Source organism: Petromyzon marinus, chromosome 69 (assembly GCF_048934315.1).
Source record: "Petromyzon marinus isolate PM22_M1 ecotype Great Lakes invasive population chromosome 69, UKy_Petmar_22M1.pri1.0, whole genome shotgun sequence".
Classification (NCBI taxonomy): domain Eukaryota; kingdom Metazoa; phylum Chordata; class Hyperoartia; order Petromyzontiformes; family Petromyzontidae; genus Petromyzon; species Petromyzon marinus.
Window position 1 is genome coordinate 4,958,711 of NC_133735.1, and position 27,450 is coordinate 4,986,160.

A 27,450-nucleotide genomic window follows, 5' to 3' on the forward strand; every position below is an offset into this window, starting at 1 on the left:
ACTCACTCACTCAGAGACTCACTCAGGGACTCACTCACTCAGAGACTCACACACTCAGAGACTCACTCACTCAGAGACTCACTCACTCAGAGACTCACTCACTCAGAGACTCACTCACTCAGAGACTCACTCAGAGACTCACTCACTCAGAGACTCACTCAGAGACTCACTCAGAGACTCACTCAGAGACTCACTCACTCAGAGACTCACTCAGAGACTCACTCACTCATAGACTCACTCAGAGACTCACTCACTCAGAAACTCACTCAGAGACTCACTCAGAGACTCACTCACTCAGAGACTCACTCAGAGACTCACTCACTCAGATACTCACTCAGAGACTCACTCACTCAGAGACTCACTCACTCAGAGACTCACTCAGAGACTCACTCACTCATAGACTCACTCAGAGACTCATTCAGATACTCACTCACTCAGATACTCACTCACTCAGATACTCACTCAGAGACTCACTCACTCAGAGACTCACTCACTCAGAGACTCACTCAGAGACTCACTCACTCAGAGACTGACTCACTCAGAGACTCACTCAGAGACTCACTCACTCAGAGACTCACTCACTCAGAGACTCACTCAGAGACTCACTCACTCAGAGACTCACTCAGAGACTCACTCACTCAGAGACTCACTCAGAGGCTCACTCAGAGACTCACTCACTCAGAGACTCACTCAGAGACTCACTGACTCATAGACTCACTCAGAGACTCACTCACTCAGAGACTCACTCACTCAGAGACTCACTCAGAGACTCACTCACTCAGAGACTCACTCATAGACTCACTCACTCAGACTCACTCAGAGACTCACTCACTCAGAGACTCACTCAGAGACTCACTCACTCAGAGACTCACTCAGAGACTCACTCACTCAGAGACTCACTCAGAGACTCACTGACTCATAGACTCACTCAGAGACTCACTCACTCAGAGACTCACCCACTCATAGACTTACTCACTCATAGACTCACTCACTGACTCAGAAACTCACTGAGAGACTCAGAGACTCACTCACTCATAGACTCACTCACTCAGAGACTCACTCAGAGACTCACGCAGAGACTCACTCAGAGACTCACGCAGAGACTCACTCACTCATAGACTCACTCAGAGACTCACTCACTCAGAGACTCACTCACTCAGAGACTCACTCAGAGACTCACTCACTCAGAGACTCACTCTGAGCGTTGCCTCCCGTGACGATGACGTTCTGTGCCAGGGCATGCTGGTCCTCACTCGAGAACCTGACTCACACGCACACACTCACTCACTCAGACTCACTCACTCAGAGACTCACTCAGAGACTCACTCACTCAGAGACTCACTCAGAGACTCACTCACTCAGAGACTCACTCACTCAGAGACTCACTCAGAGACTCACTCACTCACAGACTCACTCAGAGACTCACTCAGAGACTCACTCACTCATAGACTCACTCACTTATAGACTGACTCACCCAGAGACTCACTCAGAGACTCACTCTGAGCGTTGCCTCCTGTGACGATGACGTTCTGTGCCAGGGCATGCTGGTCCTCACTCGAGAACCTGACTCACACGCACACACTCACTCACTCAGAGACTCACTCACTCAGAGACTCACTCACTCAGAGACTCACTCACTCAGAGACTCACTCAGAGACTCACTCACTCAGAGACTCACTCACTCAGAGACTCACTCAGAGACTCACTCACTCAGAGACTCACTCACTCAGAGACTCAGTCAGAGACTCACTCACTCAGAGACTCACTCACTCACTCAGAGACTCACTCTGAGCGTTGCCTCCCGTGACGATGACGTTCTGTGCCAGGGCATGCTGGTCCTCACTCGAGAACCTGACTCACACGCACACACTCACTCACTCAGACTCACTCAGAGACTCACTCACTCAGACTCACTCACTCAGAGACTCACTCACTCAGAGACTCACTCACTCAGAGACTCACTCAGAGACTCACTCACTCAGAGATTCACTCAGAGACTCACTCACTCAGACACTCACTCACTCAGAGACTCACTCAGAGACTCACTCACTCAGAGACTCACTCAGAGACTCACTCACTCAGAGACTCACTCAGAGACTCACTCACTCAGAGACTCACTCAGAGACTCACTCACTCAGATACTCACTCACTCAGATACTCACTCAGAGACTCACTCAGAGACTCGCTCACTCAGAGACTCACTCACTCAGAGACTCACTCACTCAGAGACTCACTCAGGGACTCACTCACTCAGAGACTCACTCACTCAGAGACTCATTCACTCAGAGACTCACTCACTCAGAGACTCACTCACTCAGAGACTCACTCACTCAGAGACTCACTCAGAGACTCACTCACTCAGAGACTCACTCAGAGACTCACTCAGAGACTCACTCACTCAGAGACTCACTAAGAGACTCACTCACTCATAGACTCACTCAGAGACTCACTCACTCAGAAACTCACTCAGAGACTCACTCAGAGACTCACTCACTCAGAGACTCACTCAGAGACTCACTCACTCAGATACTCACTCAGAGACTCACTCACTCAGAGACTCACTCACTCAGAGACTCACTCAGAGACTCACTCACTCATAGACTCACTCAGAGACTCATTCAGATACTCACTCACTCAGATACTCACTCACTCAGATACTCACTCAGAGACTCACTCACTCAGAGACTCACTCACTCAGAGACTCACTCAGAGACTCACTCACTCAGAGACTGACTCACTCAGAGACTCACTCAGAGACTCACTCACTCAGAGACTCACTCACTCAGAGACTCACTCAGAGACTCACTCACTCAGAGACTCACTCAGAGACTCACTCACTCAGAGACTCACTCAGAGGCTCACTCAGAGACTCACTCACTCAGAGACTCACTCAGAGACTCACTGACTCATAGACTCACTCAGAGACTCACTCACTCAGAGACTCACTCACTCAGAGACTCACTCAGAGACTCACTCACTCAGAGACTCACTCATAGACTCACTCACTCAGACTCACTCAGAGACTCACTCACTCAGAGACTCACTCAGAGACTCACTCACTCAGAGACTCACTCAGAGACTCACTCACTCAGAGACTCACTCAGAGACTCACTGACTCATAGACTCACTCAGAGACTCACTCACTCAGAGACTCACCCACTCATAGACTTACTCACTCATAGACTCACTCACTGACTCAGAAACTCACTGAGAGACTCAGAGACTCACTCACTCATAGACTCACTCACTCAGAGACTCACTCAGAGACTCACGCAGAGACTCACTCAGAGACTCACGCAGAGACTCACTCACTCATAGACTCACTCAGAGACTCACTCACTCAGAGACTCACTCACTCAGAGACTCACTCAGAGACTCACTCAGAGACTCACTCACTCAGAGACTCACTCTGAGCGTTGCCTCCCGTGACGATGACGTTCTGTGCCAGGGCATGCTGGTCCTCACTCGAGAACCTGACTCACACGCACACACTCACTCACTCAGACTCACTCACTCAGAGACTCACTCACTCAGAGACTCACTCAGAGACTCACTCACTCAGAGACTCACTCAGAGACTCACTCACTCAGAGACTCACTCAGAGACTCACTCACTCAGAGACTCACTCACTCAGAGACTCACTCACTCACTCAGGGACTCACTCACTCAGAGACTCACTCACTCAGAGACTCACTCAGAGAATCACTCACTCAGACTCACTCACTCACTCAGAGACTCACTCAGAGACTCACTCTGAGCGTTGCCTCCCGTGACGATGACGTTCTGTGCCAGGGCATGCTGGTCCTCACTCGAGAACCTGACTCACACGCACACACTCACTCAGAGACTCACTCACTCAGAGACTCACTCACTCACTCAGAGACTCACTCACTCAGAGACTCACTCACTCAGACTCATTCACTCAGAGACTCACTCACTCAGAGACTCACTCACTCACTCAGAGACTCACTCACTCACTCAGAGACTCACTCACTCAGAGACTCACTCAGAGACTCACTCACTCAGAGACTCACTCACTCAGAGACTCACTCACTCAGAGACTCACTCAGAGACTCACTCAGAGACTCACTCAGAGACTCACTCACTCAGAGACTCACTCACTCAGAGACTCACTCAGAGACTCACTCAGAGACTCACTCAGAGACTCACTCACTCAGAGACTCACTCAGAGACTCACTCACTCAGATACTCACTCAGAGACTCACTCACTCAGAGACTCACTCACTCAGAGACTCACTCAGAGACTCACTCACTCATAGACTCACTCAGAGACTCATTCAGATACTCACTCACTCAGATACTCACTCAGAGACTCACTCACTCAGAGACTCACTCACTCAGAGACTCACTCAGAGACTCACTCACTCAGAGACTGACTCACTCAGAGACTCACTCAGAGACTCTCTCACTCAGAGACTCACTCACTCAGAGACTCACTCAGAGACTCACTCACTCAGAGACTCACTCAGAGACTCACTCACTCAGAGACTCACTCAGAGGCTCACTCAGAGACTCACTCACTCAGAGACTCACTCAGAGACTCACTGACTCATAGACTCACTCAGAGACTCACTCACTCAGAGACTCACTCACTCAGAGACTCACTCAGAGACTCACTCACTCAGAGACTCACTCATAGACTCACTCACTCAGACTCACTCAGAGACTCACTCACTCAGAGACTCACTCAGAGACTCACTCACTCAGAGACTCACTCAGAGACTCACTCACTCAGAGACTCACTCAGAGACTCACTGACTCATAGACTCACTCAGAGACTCACTCACTCAGAGACTCACCCACTCATAGACTTACTCACTCATAGACTCACTCACTGACTCAGAAACTCACTGAGAGACTCAGAGACTCACTCACTCATAGACTCACTCACTCAGAGACTCACTCAGAGACTCACGCAGAGACTCACTCAGAGACTCACGCAGAGACTCACTCACTCATAGACTCACTCAGAGACTCACTCACTCAGAGACTCACTCACTCAGAGACTCACTCAGAGACTCACTCAGAGACTCACTCACTCAGAGACTCACTCTGAGCGTTGCCTCCCGTGACGATGACGTTCTGTGCCAGGGCATGCTGGTCCTCACTCGAGAACCTGACTCACACGCACACACTCACTCACTCAGACTCACTCACTCAGAGACTCACTCACTCAGAGACTCACTCAGAGACTCACTCACTCAGAGACTCACTCACTCAGAGACTCACTCAGAGACTCACTCACTCAGAGACTCACTCAGAGACTCACTCACTCAGAGACTCACTCACTCAGAGACTCACTCACTCACTCAGGGACTCACTCACTCAGAGACTCACTCACTCAGAGACTCACTCAGAGAATCACTCACTCAGACTCACTCACTCAGAGACTCACTCAGAGACTCACTCAGAGACTCACTCTGAGCGTTGCCTCCCGTGACGATGACGTTCTGTGCCAGGGCATGCTGGTCCTCACTCGAGAACCTGACTCACACGCACACACTCACTCAGAGACTCACTCACTCAGAGACTCACTCACTCACTCAGAGACTCACTCACTCAGAGACTCACTCACTCAGACTCATTCACTCAGAGACTCACTCACTCAGAGACTCACTCACTCACTCAGAGACTCACTCACTCACTCAGAGACTCACTCACTCACTCAGAGACTCACTCACTCAGAGACTCACTCAGAGACTCACTCACTCAGAGACTCACTCACTCAGAGACTCACTCAGAGACTCACTCAGAGACTCACTCAGAGACTCACTCACTCAGAGACTCACTCACTCAGAGACTCACTCAGAGACTCACTCAGAGACTCACTCAGAGACTCACTCACTCAGAGACTCACTCTGAGCGTTGCCTCCTGTGACGATGACGTTCTGTGCCAGGGCATGCTGGTCCTCACTCGAGAACCTGACTCACACGCACACACTCACTCACTCAGACTCACTCACTCAGAGACTCACTCACTCAGAGACTCACTCACTCAGAGACTCACTCACTCAGACTCACTCACTCAGAGACTCATTCACTCAGACTCATTCACTCAGAGACTCACTCACTCAGAGACTCACTCACTCAGAGACTCACTCAGAGACTCACTCAGAGACTCACTCAGAGACTCACTCACTCACTCAGAGACTCACTCAGAGACTCACTCACTCAGAGACTCACTCACTCAGAGACTCACTCACTCAGAGACTCACTCATTCAGAGACTCACTCACTCAGAGACTCACTCACTCAGAGACTCACTCACTCAGAGACTCACTCACTCAGAGACTCACTCACTCAGAGACTCACTCACTCAGAGACTCACTCAGAGACTCACTCTGAGCGTTGCCTCCCGTGACGATGACGTTCTGTGCCAGGGCATGCTGGTCCTCACTCGAGAACCTGACTCACACGCACACACTCACTCAGACTCACTCACTCAGAGACTCACTCACTCAGAGACTCACTCAGAGACTCACTCAGAGACTCACTCACTCAGAGACTCACTCACTCAGAGACTCACTCACTCAGAGACTCACTCAGAGACTCACTCTGAGCGTTGCCTCCTGTGACGATGACGTTCTGTGCCAGGGCATGCTGGTCCTCACTCGAGAACCTGACTCACACGCACACACTCACTCACTCACTCAGAGACTCACTCACTCACTCAGAGACTCACTCACTCAGAGACTCACTCACTCAGAGACTCACTCAGAGACTCACTCACTCAGAGACTCACTCAGAGACTCACTCAGAGACTCACTCTGAGCGTTGCCTCCTGTGACGATGACGTTCTGTGCCAGGGCATGCTGGTCCTCACTCGAGAACCTGACTCACATGCACACACTCACTCAGAGACTCACTCACTCACTCAGAGACTCACTCAGAGACTCACTCAGAGACTCACTCACTCACTCAGAGACTCACTCAGAGACTCACTCACTCAGAGACTCACTCACTCAGAGACTCACTCACTCAGAGACTCACTCACTCAGAGACTCACTCACTCAGAGACTCACTCAGAGACTCACTCAGAGACTCACTCACTCAGAGACTCACTCAGAGACTCACTCACTCAGAGACTCACTCACTCAGAGACTCACTCAGAGACTCACTCAGAGACTCACTCTGAGCGTTGCCTCCCGTGACGATGACGTTCTGTGCCAGGGCATGCTGGTCCTCACTCGAGAACCTGACTCACACGCACACACTCACTCAGAGACTCACTCAGAGACTCACTCACTCAGAGACTCACTCAGAGACTCACTCACTCAGAGACTCACTCAGAGACTCACTCACTCAGAGACTCACTCACTCAGAGACTCACTCACTCACTCAGGGACTCACTCACTCAGAGACTCACTCACTCAGAGACTCACTCAGAGAATCACTCACTCAGACTCACTCACTCAGAGACTCACTCAGAGACTCACTCAGAGACTCACTCTGAGCGTTGCCTCCCGTGACGATGACGTTCTGTGCCAGGGCATGCTGGTCCTCACTCGAGAACCTGACTCACACGCACACACTCACTCAGAGACTCACTCACTCAGAGACTCACTCACTCACTCAGAGACTCACTCACTCAGAGACTCACTCACTCAGACTCATTCACTCAGAGACTCACTCACTCAGAGACTCACTCACTCACTCAGAGACTCACTCACTCACTCAGAGACTCACTCACTCAGAGACTCACTCAGAGACTCACTCACTCAGAGACTCACTCACTCAGAGACTCACTCACTCAGAGACTCACTCAGAGACTCACTCAGAGACTCACTCAGAGACTCACTCACTCAGAGACTCACTCACTCAGAGACTCACTCAGAGACTCACTCAGAGACTCACTCAGAGACTCACTCACTCAGAGACTCACTCTGAGCGTTGCCTCCTGTGACGATGACGTTCTGTGCCAGGGCATGCTGGTCCTCACTCGAGAACCTGACTCACACGCACACACTCACTCACTCAGACTCACTCACTCAGAGACTCACTCACTCAGAGACTCACTCACTCAGAGACTCACTCACTCAGACTCACTCACTCAGAGACTCATTCACTCAGACTCATTCACTCAGAGACTCACTCACTCAGAGACTCACTCACTCAGAGACTCACTCAGAGACTCACTCAGAGACTCACTCACTCACTCAGAGACTCACTCAGAGACTCACTCACTCAGAGACTCACTCACTCAGAGACTCACTCACTCAGAGACTCACTCACTCAGAGACTCACTCATTCAGAGACTCACTCACTCAGAGACTCACTCACTCAGAGACTCACTCACTCAGAGACTCACTCACTCAGAGACTCACTCACTCAGAGACTCACTCACTCAGAGACTCACTCAGAGACTCACTCTGAGCGTTGCCTCCCGTGACGATGACGTTCTGTGCCAGGGCATGCTGGTCCTCACTCGAGAACCTGACTCACACGCACACACTCACTCAGACTCACTCACTCAGAGACTCACTCACTCAGAGACTCACTCAGAGACTCACTCAGAGACTCACTCACTCAGAGACTCACTCACTCAGAGACTCACTCACTCAGAGACTCACTCAGAGACTCACTCTGAGCGTTGCCTCCTGTGACGATGACGTTCTGTGCCAGGGCATGCTGGTCCTCACTCGAGAACCTGACTCACACGCACACACTCACTCACTCACTCAGAGACTCACTCACTCACTCAGAGACTCACTCACTCACTCAGAGACTCACTCACTCAGAGACTCACTCACTCAGAGACTCACTCAGAGACTCACTCACTCAGAGACTCACTCAGAGACTCACTCAGAGACTCACTCTGAGCGTTGCCTCCTGTGACGATGACGTTCTGTGCCAGGGCATGCTGGTCCTCACTCGAGAACCTGACTCACATGCACACACTCACTCAGAGACTCACTCACTCACTCAGAGACTCACTCAGAGACTCACTCAGAGACTCACTCACTCACTCAGAGACTCACTCAGAGACTCACTCACTCAGAGACTCACTCACTCAGAGACTCACTCACTCAGAGACTCACTCACTCAGAGACTCACTCACTCAGAGACTCACTCAGAGACTCACTCAGAGACTCACTCACTCAGAGACTCACTCAGAGACTCACTCACTCAGACACTCACTCACTCAGAGACTCAATCAGAGACTCACTCAGAGACTCACTCTGAGCGTTGCCTCCCGTGACGATGACGTTCTGTGCCAGGGCATGCTGGTCCTCACTCGAGAACCTGACTCACACGCACACACTCACTCAGAGACTCACTCAGAGACTCACTCACTCAGAGACTCACTCACTCATTCAGAGACTCACTCACTCATTCAGAGACTCACTCACTCAGAGACTCACTCACTCACTCAGAGACTCACTCACTCAGAGACTCACTCACTCAGAGACTCACTCACTCAGAGACTCACTCACTCAGAGACTCACTCACTCAGAGACTCACTCAGAGACTCACTCAGAGACTCACTCAGAGACTCACTCAGAGACTCACTCAGAGACTCACTCAGAGACTCACTCAGAGACTCACTCAGAGACTCACTCAGAGACTCACTCAGAGACTCACTCAGAGACTCACTCACTCAGAGACTCACTCAGAGACTCACTCAGAGACTCACTCAGAGACTCACTCAGAGACTCACTCACTCAGAGACTCACTCACTCAGAGACTCACTCAGAGACTCACGCAGAGACTCACTCACTCAGAGACTCACTCAGAGACTCACTCACTCAGAGACTCACTCAGAGACTCACTCACTCAGAGACTCACTCAGAGACTCACTCACTCAGAGACTCACTCAGAGACTCACTCACTCAGAGACTCACTCACTCAGAGACTCACTCAGAGACTCACTCACTCAGAGACTCACTCAGAGACTCACTCAGAGACTCACTCACTCATAGACTCACTCACTTATAGACTGACTCACTCAGAGACTCACTCAGAGACTCACTCTGAGCGTTGCCTCCTGTGACGATGACGTTCTGTGCCAGGGCATGCTGGTCCTCACTCGAGAACCTGACTCACACGCACACACTCACTCACTCAGAGACTCACTCACTCAGAGACTCACTCACTCAGAGACTCACTCACTCAGAGACTCACTCAGAGACTCACTCACTCAGAGACTCACTCACTCAGAGACTCACTCAGAGACTCACTCACTCAGAGACTCACTCACTCAGAGACTCACTCAGAGACTCACTCTGAGCGTTGCCTCCTGTGACGATGACGTTCTGTGCCAGGGCATGTTGGTCCTCACTCGAGAACCTGACTCACACGCACACACTCACTCACTCAGAGACTCACTCACTCAGAGACTCACTCACTCAGAGACTCACTCAGAGACTCACTCACTCAGAGACTCACTCACTCAGAGACTCACTCACTCAGAGACTCACTCAGAGACTCACTCACTCAGAGACTCACTCAGAGACTCACTCACTCAGAGACTCACTCACTCAGAGACTCACTCACTCAGAGACTCACTCAGAGACTCACGCAGAGACTCACTCACTCAGAGACTCACTCAGAGACTCACTCAGAGACTCACTCAGAGACTCACTCAGAGACTCACTCACTCAGAGACTCACTCACTCAGAGACTCACTCACTCAGAGACTCACTCACTCACTCAGAGACTCACTCAGAGACTCACTCACTCAGAGACTCACTCACTCAGAGACTCACTCAGAGACTCACTCTGAGCGTTGCCTCCTGTGACGATGACGTTCTGTGCCAGGGCATGCTGGTCCTCACTCGAGAACCTGACTCACACGCACACACTCACTCACTCAGACTCACTCACTCAGAGACTCACTCACTCAGAGACTCACTCACTCAGAGACTCACTCACTCAGAGACTCACTCACTCAGAGACTCACTCACTCAGAGACTCACTCAGAGACTCACTCAGAGACTCACTCACTCACTCAGAGACTCACTCAGAGACTCACTCACTCAGAGACTCACACGCACACACTCACTCACTCAGAGACTCACTCACTCACTCAGAGACTCACTCACTCAGAGACTCACTCACTCATAGACTCACTCACTCAGAGACTCACTCACTCAGAGACTCACTCACTCAGAGACTCACTCAGAGGCTCACTCAGAGACTCACTCACTCAGAGGCTCACTCAGAGACTCACTCACTCAGAGACTCACTCAGAGACTCACTCACTCAGAGACTCACTCACTCAGAGACTCACTCACTCAGAGACCCACTCAGAGACTCACTCACTCAGAGACTTAGTCACTCACTCAGAGACTCACTCACACAGAGACTCACTCTCTCACTCAGAGACTCACTCACTCAGAGACTCACTCACTGACTGAGTGACTAAGTAACTGACTGACTGAGTAAATGAGTGACTGAGTGAGTGATTGACTGAGTGAGTGACTGAGTAACTGACTGAGTGAGTGACTGAGTGAGTGAGTAAATGAGTGACTGAGTGATTGACTGAGTGAGTGACTGAGTGAGGGACTGAGTGAGTGACTGACTGAGTGAGTGACTGAGTGAATGAGTGAGTGAATGAGTGAATGAATGAGTGACTGAGTGAATGAATGAGTGACTGAGTGAATGAGTGACTCACCGACTCAGCACGAAGGCCAGCTTCTCTGGTGACTGAATGAGTGACTGAGTGACTGAGTGAGTGACTGAGTGAATGAGTGAGTGAATGAGTGAGTGAATGAGTGACTGAGTGAATGAGTGACTGAGTAACTGACTGAGTGAGTGAATGAGTGACTGAGTGAATGACTGAGTGACTGAGTGAGTGACTGATTGAGTGACTGACAGACTGAGTGACTGAGTGAGTGACTGATTGAGTGACTGACTGAGTGGCTGACTGAGTGAGTGACTAACTGAGTGACTGACTGAGTGACTGATTGAGTGAGTGACTCACCGACTCAGCACGAAGGCCAGCGTCTCTGGTGACTGAGTGACTGAGTGAGTGACTGAGTGACTGACTGAGTGACTGACTGACTGACTGAATAAGTGACTGACTGAGTGACTGACTGAGTGAGTGACTGAGTGAGTGACTGACTGACTGAGTGACTGAGTGAGTGAGTGACTGAGTGACTGACTGACTGAGTGACTGACTGAGTGACTGAGTGAGTGACTGACTGACTGAGTGACTGACTGAGTGACTGACTGAGTGACTGAGTGACTGACTGAGTGACTGAGTTTGACTGAGTGACTGACTGAGTGACTGACTGAGTGACTGACTGAGTGACTGAGTGACTGAGTGACTCACCAATTCAGCACGAAGGCCAGCGTCTCTGGTGACTGAGTGACTGACTGACTGAGTGACTGACTGACTGAGTGACTGACTGAGTGACTGACTGAGTGACTGACTGACTGAGTGACTGACTGAGTGAGTGACTGAATGAGTGACTGACTGAGTGACTGAGTAACTGACTGACTGAGTGACTGACTGAGTGACTGAGTGACTGAGTAACTGACTGACTGAGTGACTGAGTGACTGACTGAGTGACTGAGTAACTGACTGACTGAGTGACTGACTGAGTGACTGAGTAACTGACTGACTGAGTGACTGAGTAACTGACTGACTGAGTGACTGACTGAGTGACTGACTGAGTGACTGACTGAGTGACTCACCGATTCAGCACGAAGGCCAGCGTCTCTGGTGACTGAGTGACTGACTGACTGAGTGACTGACTGACTGAGTGACTGACTGAGTGACTGACTGAGTGACTGACTGAGTGACTGACTGACTGAGTGACTGAGTGACTGAGTAACTGACTGACTGAGTGACTGAGTGACTGACTGAGTGACTGAGTAACTGACTGACTGAGTGACTGACTGAGTGACTGAGTAACTGACTGACTGAGTGACTGAGTAACTGACTGACTGAGTGACTGACTGAGTGACTGACTGAGTGACTGACTGAGTGACTCACCGATTCAGCACGAAGGCCAGCGTCTCTGGTGACTGAGTGACTGACTGACTGAGTGACTGACTGACTGAGTGACTGACTGAGTGACTGACTGAGTGACTGACTGAGTGACTGACTGACTGAGTGACTGAGTGAGTGACTGAGTAACTGACTGACTGAGTGACTGACTGAGTGACTGAGTAACTGACTGACTGAGTGACTGAGTGACTGATTGAGTGACTGAGTGACTGACTGACTGACTGACTGAGTGACTGACTGAGTGACTGAGTGAGTGACTGACTGACTGAGTGAGTGACTGCGTGACTGACTGAGTGACTGACTGAGTGACTGACTGAGTGACTGACTGACTGAGTGAGTGACTGACTGACTGAGTGACTGAGTGACTGACTGAGTGAGTGACTGACTGAGTGACTGACTGAGTGACTGACTGACTGACTGAATGACTGACTGAGTGACTGACTGACTGACTGAGTGACTGACTGAGTGACTGACTGAGTGACTGAGTGACTGACTGACTGAGTGACTGACTGAGTGACTGACTGACTGAGTGAGTGACTGACTGACTGAGTGAGTGACTGACTGAATGAGTGACTGAGTGAGTGACTGACTGAGTGACTGACTGACTGAGTGACTGAGTGACTGACTGAGTGACTGACTGAGTGACTGACTGACTGACTGAGTGACTGAGTGACTGACTGAGTGACTGACTGAGTGACTGACTGACTGACTGAGTGACTGACTGACTGACTGAGTGACTGACTGAGTGACTGACTGAGTGACTGAGTGACTGACTGACTGAGTGACTCACCGACTCAGCACGAAGGCCAGCGTCTCTGGTGACTGAGTGACTGACTGAGTGACTGAGTGACTGACTGAGTGACTGACTGAGTGACTGAGTGACTGACTGACTGAGTGACTGAGTGACTGACTGAGTGACTGACTGACTGACTGACGGACTGACTGAGTGACTGACTGACTGAGTGACTCACCGACTCAGCACGAAGGCCAGCGTCTCGGCCAGCCCTGCGCTGTCCTCCCCGATCAGTGAGGGCTGGAAGAGAACTTCAGGGGCACGCACTCGCTCCAGTCCCACGTGCATCTGGTAGAGCTCTGCTAGGCGTGCCAGCTGCTGCGGCTGTTGCTGCTGCTGCTGCGGCTGCATGTGTGTGTGTGTGTACGTACGTGTGTGTGTGCGTGTATGTGTGTGAATGAGACCCATAGACTCATCACACAGAGAACCATAGATTCATCATAGAGACCCATAGACTCATCACACAGCAGAGACCCATAGACTCATCACTCGGCAGAGACCCATAGACTCATCACACAGCAGAGACCCATAGACTCATCACACAGCAGAGAGCCATAGACTCATCACACAGCAGAGACCCATAGACTCATCACACAGCAGAGTCCCATAGACTCATCACACAGCAGAGACCCATAGACTCATCACACAGCAGAGACACATAGACTCATCACACAGCAGAGACCCATAGACTCATCACACAGCAGAGACCCATAGACTCATCACACAGAGAGACCCATAGACTCATCACACAGCAGAGACACATAGACTCATCACACAGCAGAGACCCATAGACTCACCACACAGAGACCCATAGACTCATCACACAGCAGACAGCCATAGACTCATCACACAGCAGAGACCCATAGACTCATCACACAGCAGAGACCCATAGACTCATCACACAGCAGAGACCCATAGACTCATCACACACAGAGACCCATAGACTCATCACACAGCAGAGACCCATAGACTCATCACACAGCAGAGAGCCATAGACTCATCACACAGCAGAGACCCATAGACTCATCATAGAGACCCGTAGAGTCACCTGCATGAGATTGGGTAACTTGTCTGGCTCTGGCTCCTGGTCACCCATCAGCTGCTCCAAGTCACTCAGCTCCTGTGAGCCATCAACATCATCATCACCACCATCACCATCATCACCACCATCACCACCATCACCACCATGAACACCATCATCATCACCACCATCATCACCAACATCATCAACATCACCACCATCACCAACATCACTACCATCACCACCACCATCAGCACCATCATCACCATCATCACCACCATCACCACCATCACCAACATCACCAACATCACCAACATCACTACCATCACCACCACCATCATCACCACCATCACCACCATCACCACCATCACCACCATCACCACCATCACCATCATCACCATCATCACCATCATCACCATCATCACCATGAACACCACCATCATCACCATCTTCACCAATATCATCAACATCACCACCACCATCACCACCACCATCACCACCATCACCACCACCATCACCATCACCACCACCATCACCACCACCACCATCACCACCACCACCATCACCACCATCACCACCATCACCACCACTATCACCACCACCACCATCACCACCACCACCACCATCACCACCACCACCACCACCACCATCACCACCACCACCACCATCACCACCACCATCACCACCATCAGCACTCTCATTGTCGTCACGGCGATAGCCGCTGCTCGTGGTGAGTTCCCCGCTCACCGCTCACCACTCACCACTCACCGCTCACCACTCACCACTCACCGCTCACCACTCACCGCTCACCACTCACCACTCACCGCTCACCACTCACCGCTCGCCACTCACCACTCACCGCTCACCATTCACCTCTCACCACTCACCGCTCACCATTCACCTCTCACCACTCACCATTCACCGCTCACTGCTCACCACTCACCGCTCACCACTCACCACTCACCGCTCACCACTCGCTCACCGCTCACCGCTCACCACTCGCTCACCACTCGCTCACCACTCACCGCTCACCGCTCACCACTCACCGCTCACCATTCACCATTCGCCGCTCACCACTCTCCGCTCACCACTCTCTCACCGCTCACCACTCTCTCACCGTTCACCACTCTCCGCGCACCACTCACTCACCACTCTCTCACCACTCTCTCACCGCTCACCACTCACCGCTCACCACTCGCTCACCGCTCACCACTCACTCACCGCTCACCACTCACTCACCACTCTCTCACCACTCTCTCACCGCTCACCACTCACCGCTCACCACTCGCTCACCGCTCACCACTCACTCACCGCTCTCTCACCGCTCACCACTCACTCACCGCTCACCACTGTCTCACCGCTCACCACTGTCTCACCGCTCACCACTCTCTCACCTCATCATCCGAGTCGTCATCGTCGTCGTCATCGTCGTCATCGTCGTCTTCCTCTTCGTCCTCCTCCTTGCAGCTCGACCTCTGACCCCCGGCTGGCCGGACGACGTCACGTGACCCGGTGGGGGAGATGGGGGGGGGAGGGAGCGTCACCACCACACCAGCATCGTCACCACCACACCACCATCATCATCACCATCACATTACCAACATCACATCACCGCCACCGTCACCACCATCGTCACCACCACACCATCACATCACCAACATCATCACCACTGCCATCACCACCACCGTCACCACCACCACACCATCATCATCACCGCCACCACCGTCACCGCCACCACCGCCACCACCACCACCACCATCGTCATCACCACCGCCACCACCACACCACCATCATCACCGTCACCGCCACCACCACCGCCACCACCAACACCACCACCATCATCGTCATCACCACCGTCACCGCCACCACCGCCACCACCACCACCACCATCGTCATCACCACCGCCACCACCACCACCATCATCGTCATCACCACCGTCACCACCGTCACCGCCACCACCACCACCACCATCGTTATCACCACCGCCGACGTCACCACTTACTCGACACAACGTCGATGTCCGGCTCCGCACCGCCACCACCACCGCCACCACCACCACCACCACCACCACCGCCACCACCACCACCACCGCCACCACCACCGCGTGTGACTTCCGCGACGTTGGCGTGGAGCCGAGCGATGGCACCACGCAGCTCCAGCGCCGACTCCATCTTCAGCTCCCGCAGCGCTCGCACGAAGCGCTCCTCCTCGCCCCTCGCCCGCAGCGCCTGGGGCAGCAGGAGGGGCAGCAGGAGGGGCAGTGGGGGCAGCAGTAGGGGCAGCAGTAGGGGCAGCAGTAGGGGTTGTAGGGGCAGCAGGAGGGGCAGCAGTAGGGGCAGCAGTAGGGGCAGCAGGAGGGGCAGCAGTAGGGGCAGCAGTGGGGGCAGCAGTAGGGGCAGCAGTAGGGGTTGTAGGGGCAGCAGCAGGAGGGGCAGCAGTAGGGGCAGCAGTAGGGGTTGTAGGGGCAGCAGTAGGGGCAGCAGTAGGGGCAGCAGTAGGGGTTGTAGGGGCAGCAGCAGGAGGGGCAACTTTTTGGATTTCCGCCGAAGGTTCCCTCACGGACATCTCCCCACACCCCCCCCCCCACGCCCCCCCCCACGCACCCCCCCCGCCACGCACCCCTCCACACGCCACAAAGTGGCGGTGACGTCACCATGACGCTTGTGCCAGGCTATGTGCACCCTGAGGCCACGTGAAGTGTCGAACGCCCGCTGGCAGGAGGTCACGGGGCAGACCCAGGTGCCACGGGTCGACTGACTGAGATGACTGGCTGATGCACCACCTGTGCCCCCTACTGTGCCAACCTGCTGTGCTTTAGCCACCCGGCGCTCCGCTCGTTGTTGTGAGCGTCGCTCCTCCGCCCTCCGTTGTTGTTGGAGAGCGACTACCTCCAACTGCCCAGTAGCATCCTTCACGAGCCTCCTCCACAGAGGCCGATCTTGACACCGCTGGTACCGGTCATCGGCAAGTCCACTCAGCTCCACGTCCTCCTGTACCACATCACTCCATCTCTTCTCTAGCCCGTGCCGCGCCCGTTTAGCCCCCTCAATCCGGCCGAACAAAAGCTGTTTCGGCATGCGGTGGCTGGGCATGCGGGCTACATGACCCAGCCAACGCAGCCTTGCCTGCCGGAGGAGCTCATCGATGGGACCTTGCCCAGATCTTTCAAGGATTCGTGAGCTCCTCATACAATCCAGCCTGGTTAAACCCAGGATGGATCATAGGCAGGTCAACCCTAAATGTTTCCAGTCCTTCACGGCGTAGTGTGTTACCAATTGTTTTCTTAGTGACTATGGTCCCAGCTGCCTTGAGATCATTGACAAGATCCTCCCGTGTAGTTCTGGGCTGATTCATCACCGTTCTCATGATCATTGCAACTCCACGAGGTGAGATCTTGCATGGAGCCCCAGGCCGAGGGAGATTGACAGTTATTTTGTGTTTCTTCCATTTGCGAATAATCGCACCAACTGTTGTCACCTTCTCACCAAGCTGCTTGGCAATGGTTCTTGTAGCCCATTCCAGCCTTGTGTAGGTCTACAATCTTGTCCCTGACATCCTTGGAGAGCTCTTTGGTCTTGGCCATGGTGGAGAGTTTGGAATCTGATTGATTGATTGCTTCTGTGGACAGGTGTCTTTTATACAGTTAACAAGCTGAGATTAGGAGCACTGCCTTTAAGAGTGTGCTCCTAATCTCAGCTCGTTACCTGTATAAAGACACCTGGGAGCCATAAATCTTTCTGATTGAGAGGGGGTCAAATATTTATTTCCCTCATTAAAATGCAAATCAATTTATAACATTTTTGACGTGCGTTTTTCTGGATTTTGTTGTTATTCTGTCTCTCACTGTTCAAATAAACCTACCATTAAAATGATAGACTGATCATTTCTTTGTCAGTGGGCAAACGTACAAAATCAGCAGGGGATCAAATACTTTTTTCCCTCACTGTAGGTGTGGTGCTGCAGGTTACTTTTTTGATGGAGTTAAATAGTGATTTGTGATTGTGGGCCATTGAGGCAGACTCCATCTCCTCAGCAACCCGCGACCACCACCCATCCTTGCAGCGCCTCACGGCTCTCCGAACCTCCGAGCAAAGGCTGCGGTAAGTCTCCTCATTCTCCGACGTGGGATGCTGTAGACAATAAAAGTGGGCCTGTTGCTTTTTCTCAACCAGCCTGAACACCTCCTCTGTCAGCCAGGGTCTCTGGGGAGGTCTGGACAGTATACCCAAAGCAGCCATTGCAGCTGCATGAGTCACAGTCCTAAACCTCGCCCATTTACCCTCGACATCAGGAGGAGTGGGGGACGATGCTAACCCCAGCCGCAAGCGATGATTAAATTCTCGCTTGCAAATTTCATCACCTAGCTGAGACCAGGCCACCTTGGGTTTGAATGGGGTCCTGGGTGAACACCCACCACCGGAGTGGAAGAATGGCAGGTGCATCTTACAGATGACTAGTCGATGGTCAGAGGGCAGATCAGCTCCACGGTAGCTCCTGGTGTCAAGGACATGGGCACGCATCCGCTGGTCCGTCACGATTTAGTCCAGCAGATGTTCTTGCTTGGACCTGGCATGCATCCATGATGTTGTGTGGATGCGCCGATGCCGGAACAGCGTGTTGGTAATTACAAGCCCATGGGCGGCACAAAAATCTAGCAGCCTCCTACCGTTGTTATTGAGCTGATCTGGCCCATGCCCTCCAATCACTCCAGACCAGGTGCCAGCATCATGACCAACTCGGGCATTGAAGTCACCCAACAAGATGACTCTATCCCGAGGGGCCACTTTAGCCAGCACCTGTGGCAGGAGGTCAAGGAAGGCATCTGACTCATCGGCCTTGCCTGCATCTCTCCACGGATGTTCGTCTTCGGTGGGGGCATAAGTAACCACGACCACCATTCCTCGCCTCCGGTTGATGGGAAGGCGAGCCCAAAGTAGCCTGGGGCTTAGAGCTTCCCACACCTCACCGCCACGCTCCCACGCTCCCCTTCATTCTTTTATTCAGGAGAAGAGCCACATCCTGTTGTTTGGCAGTCTGCTGCCCCGAGTAGAGGACTGTCCACCCCTCATGGTGGCAGGAGCCAGAGCCGGTCCACCGGACCCTCCTGAATGCCACAGAGATCCAGGCGGTACCGGTCCAGCTCCCGACAGAGGAGTGGGCAGCCTCTCCTCCTCCGCAGCGAGCGTTCGAACATTCTCCCCACACACCCCCCCACACACCCCCCCACACATCCCCCCACACATCCCCCCACACCTGCACAGCCATCAGCCTCTCCAGCCTCTGCTGTAGCAGCTGCAGCCTCCCTGCGGCACCACCGCCACCACCGCCACCACCGCCACCACCGCCACCACCACCACCACCGCCGCTCCTCCTCCTCTTCCTCCTGTGGTTCCCTTCCAGCAGCCGCTGCTGCTGCTGCTGCTGCTGCTGCAGCCGCTGCTGCTGCTGCTGCTGCTGCTGCTGCAGCCGCTGACGCTCCTCCAGCCCCACCGTCCCGGCCGCCACCGCGGCCGCGGCAGCCGCGGCCGCGGCGGCGACACGGCCCGGCACCGGCAGCTGGTAGCGCCGCACCTGAGCGTGGTAGTAGTCAGGGCAGCGCCAACGCTCCAACTCTGTCGTGGTGGGGGGAGGGGGTGGGGGGGAGAGGGGGGAGGGGTGGGTGGGTTGGTAGGAGAGGGGTGGGGGAGAGGGGTTAATGGGTGAGTTGGTGGTGTGGGGGAGAGAGGGGGGGGAGAGGGGTGGGTGGGTGGTAGGTAGGGGAGAGGGGTGGGTGGGTGGTAGGGGAGAGGAGTGGGTGGTAGGGGAGAGAGGAGTTGGTGGGTGGTAGGGGAGGAGAGACGGGTGGGTGGTAGGGGAAGAGAGGAGTTGGTGGGTGGTAGGGGAGAGACGAGTTGGTGGGTGGTAGGGGAGAGACGAGTTGGTGGGTGGTAGGGGAGAGGAGTTGGTGGGTGGTAGGGGAAGAGAGGAGTTGGTGGGTGGTAGGGGAGAGACGAGTTGGTGGGTGGTAGGGGAGAGACGAGTTGGTGGGTGGTAGGGGAAGAGAGGAGTTGGTGGGTGGTAGGGGACTGGGGTGGGTGGGGGGGAGGAGAGAGGGGTGGGTGGTAGGGTAGGGTAGAGAGGAGTTGGTGGGTGGTAGGGAAGAGAGGAGTTGGTGGGTGGTAGGGGAGAGACGAGTTGGTGGGTGGTAGGGGAGAGACGAGTTGGTGGGTGGTAGGGGAAGAGAGGAGTTGGTGGGTGGTAGGGGACTGGGGTGGGTGGGGGGGAGGAGAGAGGGGTGGGTGGTAGGGTAGGGTAGAGAGGAGTTGGTGGGTGGTAGGGAAGAGAGGAGTTGGTGGGTGGTAGGGGAGAGAGGGGTTGGTGGGTGGTAGGGGAGAGAGGAGTTAGTGGGTGGTAGGGTAGAGAGGAGTTGGTGGGTGGTAGGGAAGAGAGGAGTTGGTGGGTGGTAGGGGAGAGAGGGGTTGGTGGGTGGTAGGGGAGAGAGCAGTTGGTAGGTGGTAGGGGAGAGAGGAGTTGGTGGGTGGTAGGGGAAGAGACGAGTTGGTGGGTGGTAGGGGAGAGGAGTTGGTGGGTGGTAGGGGAGAGACGAGTTGGTGGGTGGTAGGGTAGAGACGAGTTGGTGGGTGGTAGGGGAGAGGAGTTGGTGGGTGGTAGGGGAGAGAGCAGTTGGTGGGTGGTAGGGTAGAGACGAGTTAGTGGGTGGTAGGGGAGAGACGAGTTAGTGGGTGGGAGGGGAAGAGAGGAGTTGGTGGGTGGTAGGGGACTGGGGTGGGTGGGGGGGAGGAGAGAGGGGTGGGTGGTAGGGTAGGGTAGAGAGGAGTTGGTGGGTGGTAGGGGAAGAGACGAGTTGGTGGGTGGTAGAGGAGAGAGGGGTTGGTGGGTGGTAGAGGAGAGAGGGGTTGGTGGGTGGTAGAGGAGAGAGGAGTTGGTGGGTGGTAGGAAAGAGAGGAGTTGGTGGGTGGTAGGGGAGAGGTGTGGGTTGGGTGGGTGGGGAGAGGGGTTGGTGGGTAGGGTAGAGACGAGTTGGTGGGTGGTAGGGTAGAGGGGCTGGGCATGGCTGGGCTGGGCTGGGCTAGAGGGGCAGCCGCCCACTCGCCCATCCCGGCGCTCACCCTCGGCGTAGTCCAGCGCCACGTAGCCGTGCCGGTGCAGCAGCTCCTCGGCACGGCTGAGCGTGGCGGCCCCCAGCAGGCCGGGGTACTTGAGTTGCAGCAGGCGCTGCAGGTAGGCGGTGGCGTGGGCGCCGCCTACGTTGATGCGCTTGCAGTGGCGAGCGTCCAGCCTGCGGGGAGCGGAGACACGGGCGGAGACGGAGAGACACGGGCGGAGATGGGGAGACACCGGCGGAGATGGGGAGACACCGGCGGAGATGGGGAGACACGGGCGGAGATGGAGAGACACCGGCGGAGATGGAGAGACACGGGCGAAGATGGGGAGACACCGGCGGAGATGGAGAGACACGGGCGGAGATGGGGAGACACGGGCGGAGATGGGGAGACACGGGCGGAGATGGAGAGACACGGGCGGAGACGGAGACACGGGCGGAGACGGAGACACAGGCGGAGATGGAGAGACACGGGCGGAGACGGAGACACGGGCGGAGATGGAGAGACACGGGCGGAGATGGAGACACGGGCGGAGATGGAGAGACAGGCGGAGATGGAGACACGGGCGGAGACGGAGACACGGGCGGAGATGGAGAGACACGGGCGGAGATGGAGAGACACAGGCGGAGATGGAGAGACAGGCGGAGATGGAGACACGGGCGGAGATGGAGAGACACGGGCGGAGACGGAGACACGGGCGGAGACGGAGAGACACACGCAGATACGGGCGCACGTGCTCCACAAACGCTACACCACACACTGCACTGCACTACAACCTACACACACTACACACACACTACACCACAAAGACAAAGATCCCCCATATAGCCTGTAACAGACTGTAGGGGCAAGTGCTGTTAGCGAGCACCTATGAAGGCCGGAACGGTACACGAGGGGGTGGGTGGCCAGCACCACGCTCGACCGCCTTTGTTTCCCTAGTGGCGATGTTTACACACCGCACCAGGTACTCATTTGAGGCTGAGTCGACCTAGGGGAGGCCCAAGACCGGTTCAGATAATCGTCACTGGTGTTGGCCGTGAGCGGGAATCGAACCCGGGTCGCCAGGTTCATAGCGCAGCGCGCTAACCGCTACACTATCGCTCCCCACACACTACACCACACACACTACACCACACACACTACACCACAACAACAACCGCCATTCGCCACTAAGTGGCGGTGACGTCACCAGGACGCTTGTGCCAGGCTATGTGCACCCTGAGGCCACATGAAGTGTGGAACGCCCGCTGGCAGGAGGTCACGGGGCAGACCCAGGTGCCACGGGTCAACTGACTGAGATGACTGGCTGGTGCACCACCTGTGCCCCCTACTGTGCCAACCTGCTGTGCTTTAGCCACCCGGCGCTCCGCTCGTTGTTCTGAGCATCGCTCCTCCGCCCTCCGTTGTTGTTGGAGGGCGACTGCCTCCAACTGCCCATTAGCATCCTTCACGAGCCTCCTCCACAGAGGCCGATCTTGACACCGCTGGTACCAGTCATCGGCAAGTCCACTCAGCTCCACGTCCTCCTGTACCACATCACTCCATCTCTTCTCTAGCCCGTGCCGCGCCCGCTTAGCCCCCTCGATCCGGCCGAACAAAAGCTGTTTCGGCATGCGGTGGCTGGGCATGCGGGCTACATGACCCAGCCATCGCAGCCTTGCCTGCCGGAGAAGCTCACCGATGGGACCTTGCCTAGATCTTTCAAGGATTTGTGAGCTCCTCACACAATCCAGTCTGGTTAAACTCAGGATGGATCGTAGGCAGGCCAGCCTAAATGTTTCTAACCGGCGAAGATGTTCCATTAGGGGGGTCCAGGTTTCGCAAGCGTAGAGAAGGGAGGGAATGACCGTGGCCGAGAAGACCTGAAGCTTAGTGCGGAGCAACAGACCAGATAGCTTCCACACAGCGTTACGCAACCGATGAAAAGATATTGCCGCTCGACTGATTCGGAGTGAGACCTCTGCTGTTAAACTGGAGCCAGTCATAAGCACACTGCCCAGGTATGGGAAACTCTCCACTCTCTCCACAACTGCCCCATCACCGATTGGGAGTTGTGGGGGTAGAGTGTCCGATGGTACGCTCCAGTCTCAGCAGCAGCGTCTCCAACTCCTCCTCTGAATGAGCAGCTATTACCAAATCATCAGCATACGTAACGTGGTTGAGCAATAGGGAGCCATACCTTGACCGCACCCGGGCGTCGATCAGCCTCCCATTATATCTGTACCATATGGAGATTCCCCCGGTACAGCTATTGAAGGCTTCACGAACTACGTGGTCAAAATAGATGTTAAATAATGTGGGAGCCAGAGGACATCCCTGTCGCACCCCAAGGTTAACAGGGAATGGCTCTGACTCCCGGCCACGTAGTTTTACCCGGGCCCACTCACCATCATGAAGGTCCTTAATGATCGTGAGCAGAGGGTCAGGTACTCCAAAAGCACGAAGAACAACCCAGAGACCAGGCCTACTGATGGTATCATAGGCCTTGACCAGGTCAATAAAGCAGAGATGTAGGTCTTGTTGGAATTCCCTACACCTCTGCTGTAGCAGACGGACAGAAAATATGGCATCTGTGCAGGACCGCCACACACACTACACCACACACACTACACCACACACACCACACCACACAAACCACACTACACCACACACTACACCACACACTACACCACACAAACCACACTACACCACACACACCGCACCACACCACACACACTACACCACATGCACTACACCACACACACCACACCACACACACCACACCACACCACACACACCACACCACACCACACACACCACACACACACCACACCACACACACTACACCACACCACACACACCACACACCGTCCGTTGAGCACAGGCAGCACGTGGGTGCTGTGGTATCCGGCCGAGACGACCAAGGCGCTTCCCCCGCCGCCGCCGGCCAGCGTGGCCATCTCGCGCTGGCAGCTGAAGAGGGCGTCCACGCCCAGGCACAGCCTCGGCACCGAGTAGCACTCGAAGAGGAGTTCGGACATGAGGGCGCGGGAGCACGCCGGGTTACACACGGGCTCGGTGAGCACCACGCTGTGATCCACCTTGCCCTGTCACACACACACACACAGGGTTACACACACACAGGGTTACACACACACACAGGGTTACACACACACAGGGTTACACACACACACAGGGTTACACACACACAGGGTTACACACACACACAGGGTTATACACACACACAGGGTTACACACACACAGGGTTACACACACACACAGGGTTACACACACACACAGGGTCACACACACAGGGTTACACACACACACAGACACACACAGGGTTACACACACACACAGGGTTACACACACACACAGGGTCACACACACACACAGGGTTACACACACACACACAAGTGAGTGAGTGGGTAAATAACACACACAGACACACACAGGGTTACACACACACACAGGGTTACACACACACAGGGTCACACACACACAGGCAGGAACACACACACACAAGTGAGTGAGTGGGTAAATAAGCTAGGGAGTGAGTGGGTGGGTGGGCAAGCAGGTGGGCGAGCGAGTGGGTGAGTGGGTGGGTGGGTGAACGAGTGGGAGAGCAAGTGGGTGGGTGGGTGAACGAGTGGGAGAGCAAGTGGGTGGGTAGGTGAACGAGTGGGAGACAAGTGGGTGGGTGGGTGAACGAGTGGGAGAGCAAGTGGGTGGGTGGGTGAACGAGTGGGAGAGCAAGTGGGTGGGTAGGTGAACGAGTGGGAGAGCAAGTGGGTGGGTAGGTGAACGAGTGGGAGAGCAAGTGGGTGGGTGGGTGAACGAGTGGGAGAGCAAGTGGGTGGGTAGGTGAACGAGTGGGAGAGCAAGTGGGTGGGTAGGTGAACGAGTGGGAGAGCGAGTGGGTGGGTGGGTGAACGAGTGGGAGAGCAAGTGGGTGGGTGGGTGGGTGGGTGAACGAGTGGGAGAGCAAGTGGGTGGGTAGGTGAACGAGTGGGAGAGCAAGTGGGTGGGTGGGTAGGTGAATGAGTGGGAGAGCAAGTGGGTGGGTGGGTAGGTGAACGAGTGGGAGAGCAAGTGGGTGGGTAGGTGAACGAGTGGGAGAGCAAGTGGGTGGGTGGGTAGGTGAACGAGTGGGAGAGCAAGTGGGTGGGTAGGTGAACGAGTGGGAGAGCAAGTGGGTGGGTAGGTGAATGAGTGGGAGAGCAAGTGGGTGGGTAGGTGAACGAGTGGGAGAGCGAGTGGGTGGGTAGGTGAACGAGTGGGAGAGCAAGTGGGAGGGTGGTTGGGTAGGTGAACGAGTGGGAGAGCAAGTGGGTGGGTAGGTGAACGAGTGGGAGAGCAAGTGGGTGGGTAGGTGAACGAATGGGAGAGCAAGTGGGTGGGTGGGTGAACGAGTGGGAGAGCGAGTGGGTGGGTGAGCGAGTGGGTGGGTAGGTGAACGAGTGGGTGAGCGAGTGGGTGGGTGGGTGAACGAGTGGGAAAGCAAGTGGGTGGGTAGGTGAGCGAGTGGGTGAGCGAGCGGGCGGGTGAGCGAGTGGGTGAGCGAGCGGGTGAGCGAGTGAGCGAGCGGGGGAGCGTTCCCGTGCCTCCGACTGGACCCCCAGGCGCAGGAACACGTGGTCCAAGATCTGCTCCTGCACCTCGAAGTTGACCACCACGTTGCGGTCGAACTGCGTCTTGAGGAGCCAGCGCACCACCTCAATGTTGCTGATGTCGTTCCCTACCTGGGGCAGGGGGGGCCAGGGGGGAGGAGGGAGGAGGGGGGAGGGAGGAGGGGGGAGGGGGGAGGAGGGGGTTTGAGAGCAGCGCTCCCGTGTCTACCACCCCGCGTTTTCTCCCCACCCCTCCCACAACCCCCCACACCACCCCACCACACCACACACCCCACCACACCACACACCACCCCACACCACACACCCCACCACACCACACGCCCTACCACACCACACACCCCACCACACCACACACCCCACCACACCACACATCCTACCACACCACACACCCCACCAGACATAACCACCCACACCCCCACCACACCCACGACCACCACCCCACACGCAACCACCCCACTCGCCACCCCACACACACTGCCACCCCACACACACCAGCACACTCAACACACACACCACACACACACACCACACACAACCACCACACACAACCACCACACACACAACACACACACCACACACACACCACACAACCACCACACACACACCGCCACCCCACACACACACACCACACACAACCACACACACACACCACACACACACACCACACACACACACACAAACCACACACACACACACCACACACACACACCACACACACACACCACAACACCACACACACAACCACCACCACACACACCATCACACACACCACACAGCACACACACCACCACACACACCACACACACAACCACCACCACACACACCACACACACAACCACCACCACACACACCACACATACACACAACCCCACACACCACCACCACACACACCACACACACACCACCACACCATCACACACACCACACACACACACCACACACACACCA

At 54.7% G+C, this 27,450-nt stretch overlaps 1 protein-coding gene across 3 annotated transcripts in view; it reads right to left on the reverse strand.

Annotated features, from left to right (window-relative positions):
- Window positions 1-27,450, reverse strand: part of ACTR5 (actin related protein 5) — a 46,582-nt gene that overhangs the window by 15,902 nt on the left and 3,230 nt on the right. Inside the window, exons 2-10 of one of the 3 annotated variants that reach the window (XM_076055140.1) lie at window positions 26,476-26,613; window positions 24,740-24,978; window positions 21,899-22,068; window positions 20,043-20,401; window positions 16,792-17,017; window positions 16,184-16,275; window positions 14,817-14,888; window positions 13,947-14,113; window positions 1,451-10,803 (exon numbers count right to left, since the gene is read on the reverse strand). In XM_076055140.1, coding sequence (XP_075911255.1) covers window positions 10,707-10,803; window positions 13,947-14,113; window positions 14,817-14,888; window positions 16,184-16,275; window positions 16,792-17,017; window positions 20,043-20,401; window positions 21,899-22,068; window positions 24,740-24,978; window positions 26,476-26,613 — 1,560 coding nt within the window. In that variant the 3' untranslated portion in view covers window positions 1,451-10,706. Of the gene's footprint in view, window positions 1-1,450; window positions 10,804-13,946; window positions 14,114-14,816; window positions 14,889-16,183; window positions 16,276-16,791; window positions 17,018-20,042; window positions 20,402-21,898; window positions 22,069-24,739; window positions 24,979-26,475; window positions 26,614-27,450 lie in introns of those variants that run through there. The other 2 variants (XM_076055138.1, XM_076055139.1) reach the window with 2 other exon arrangements.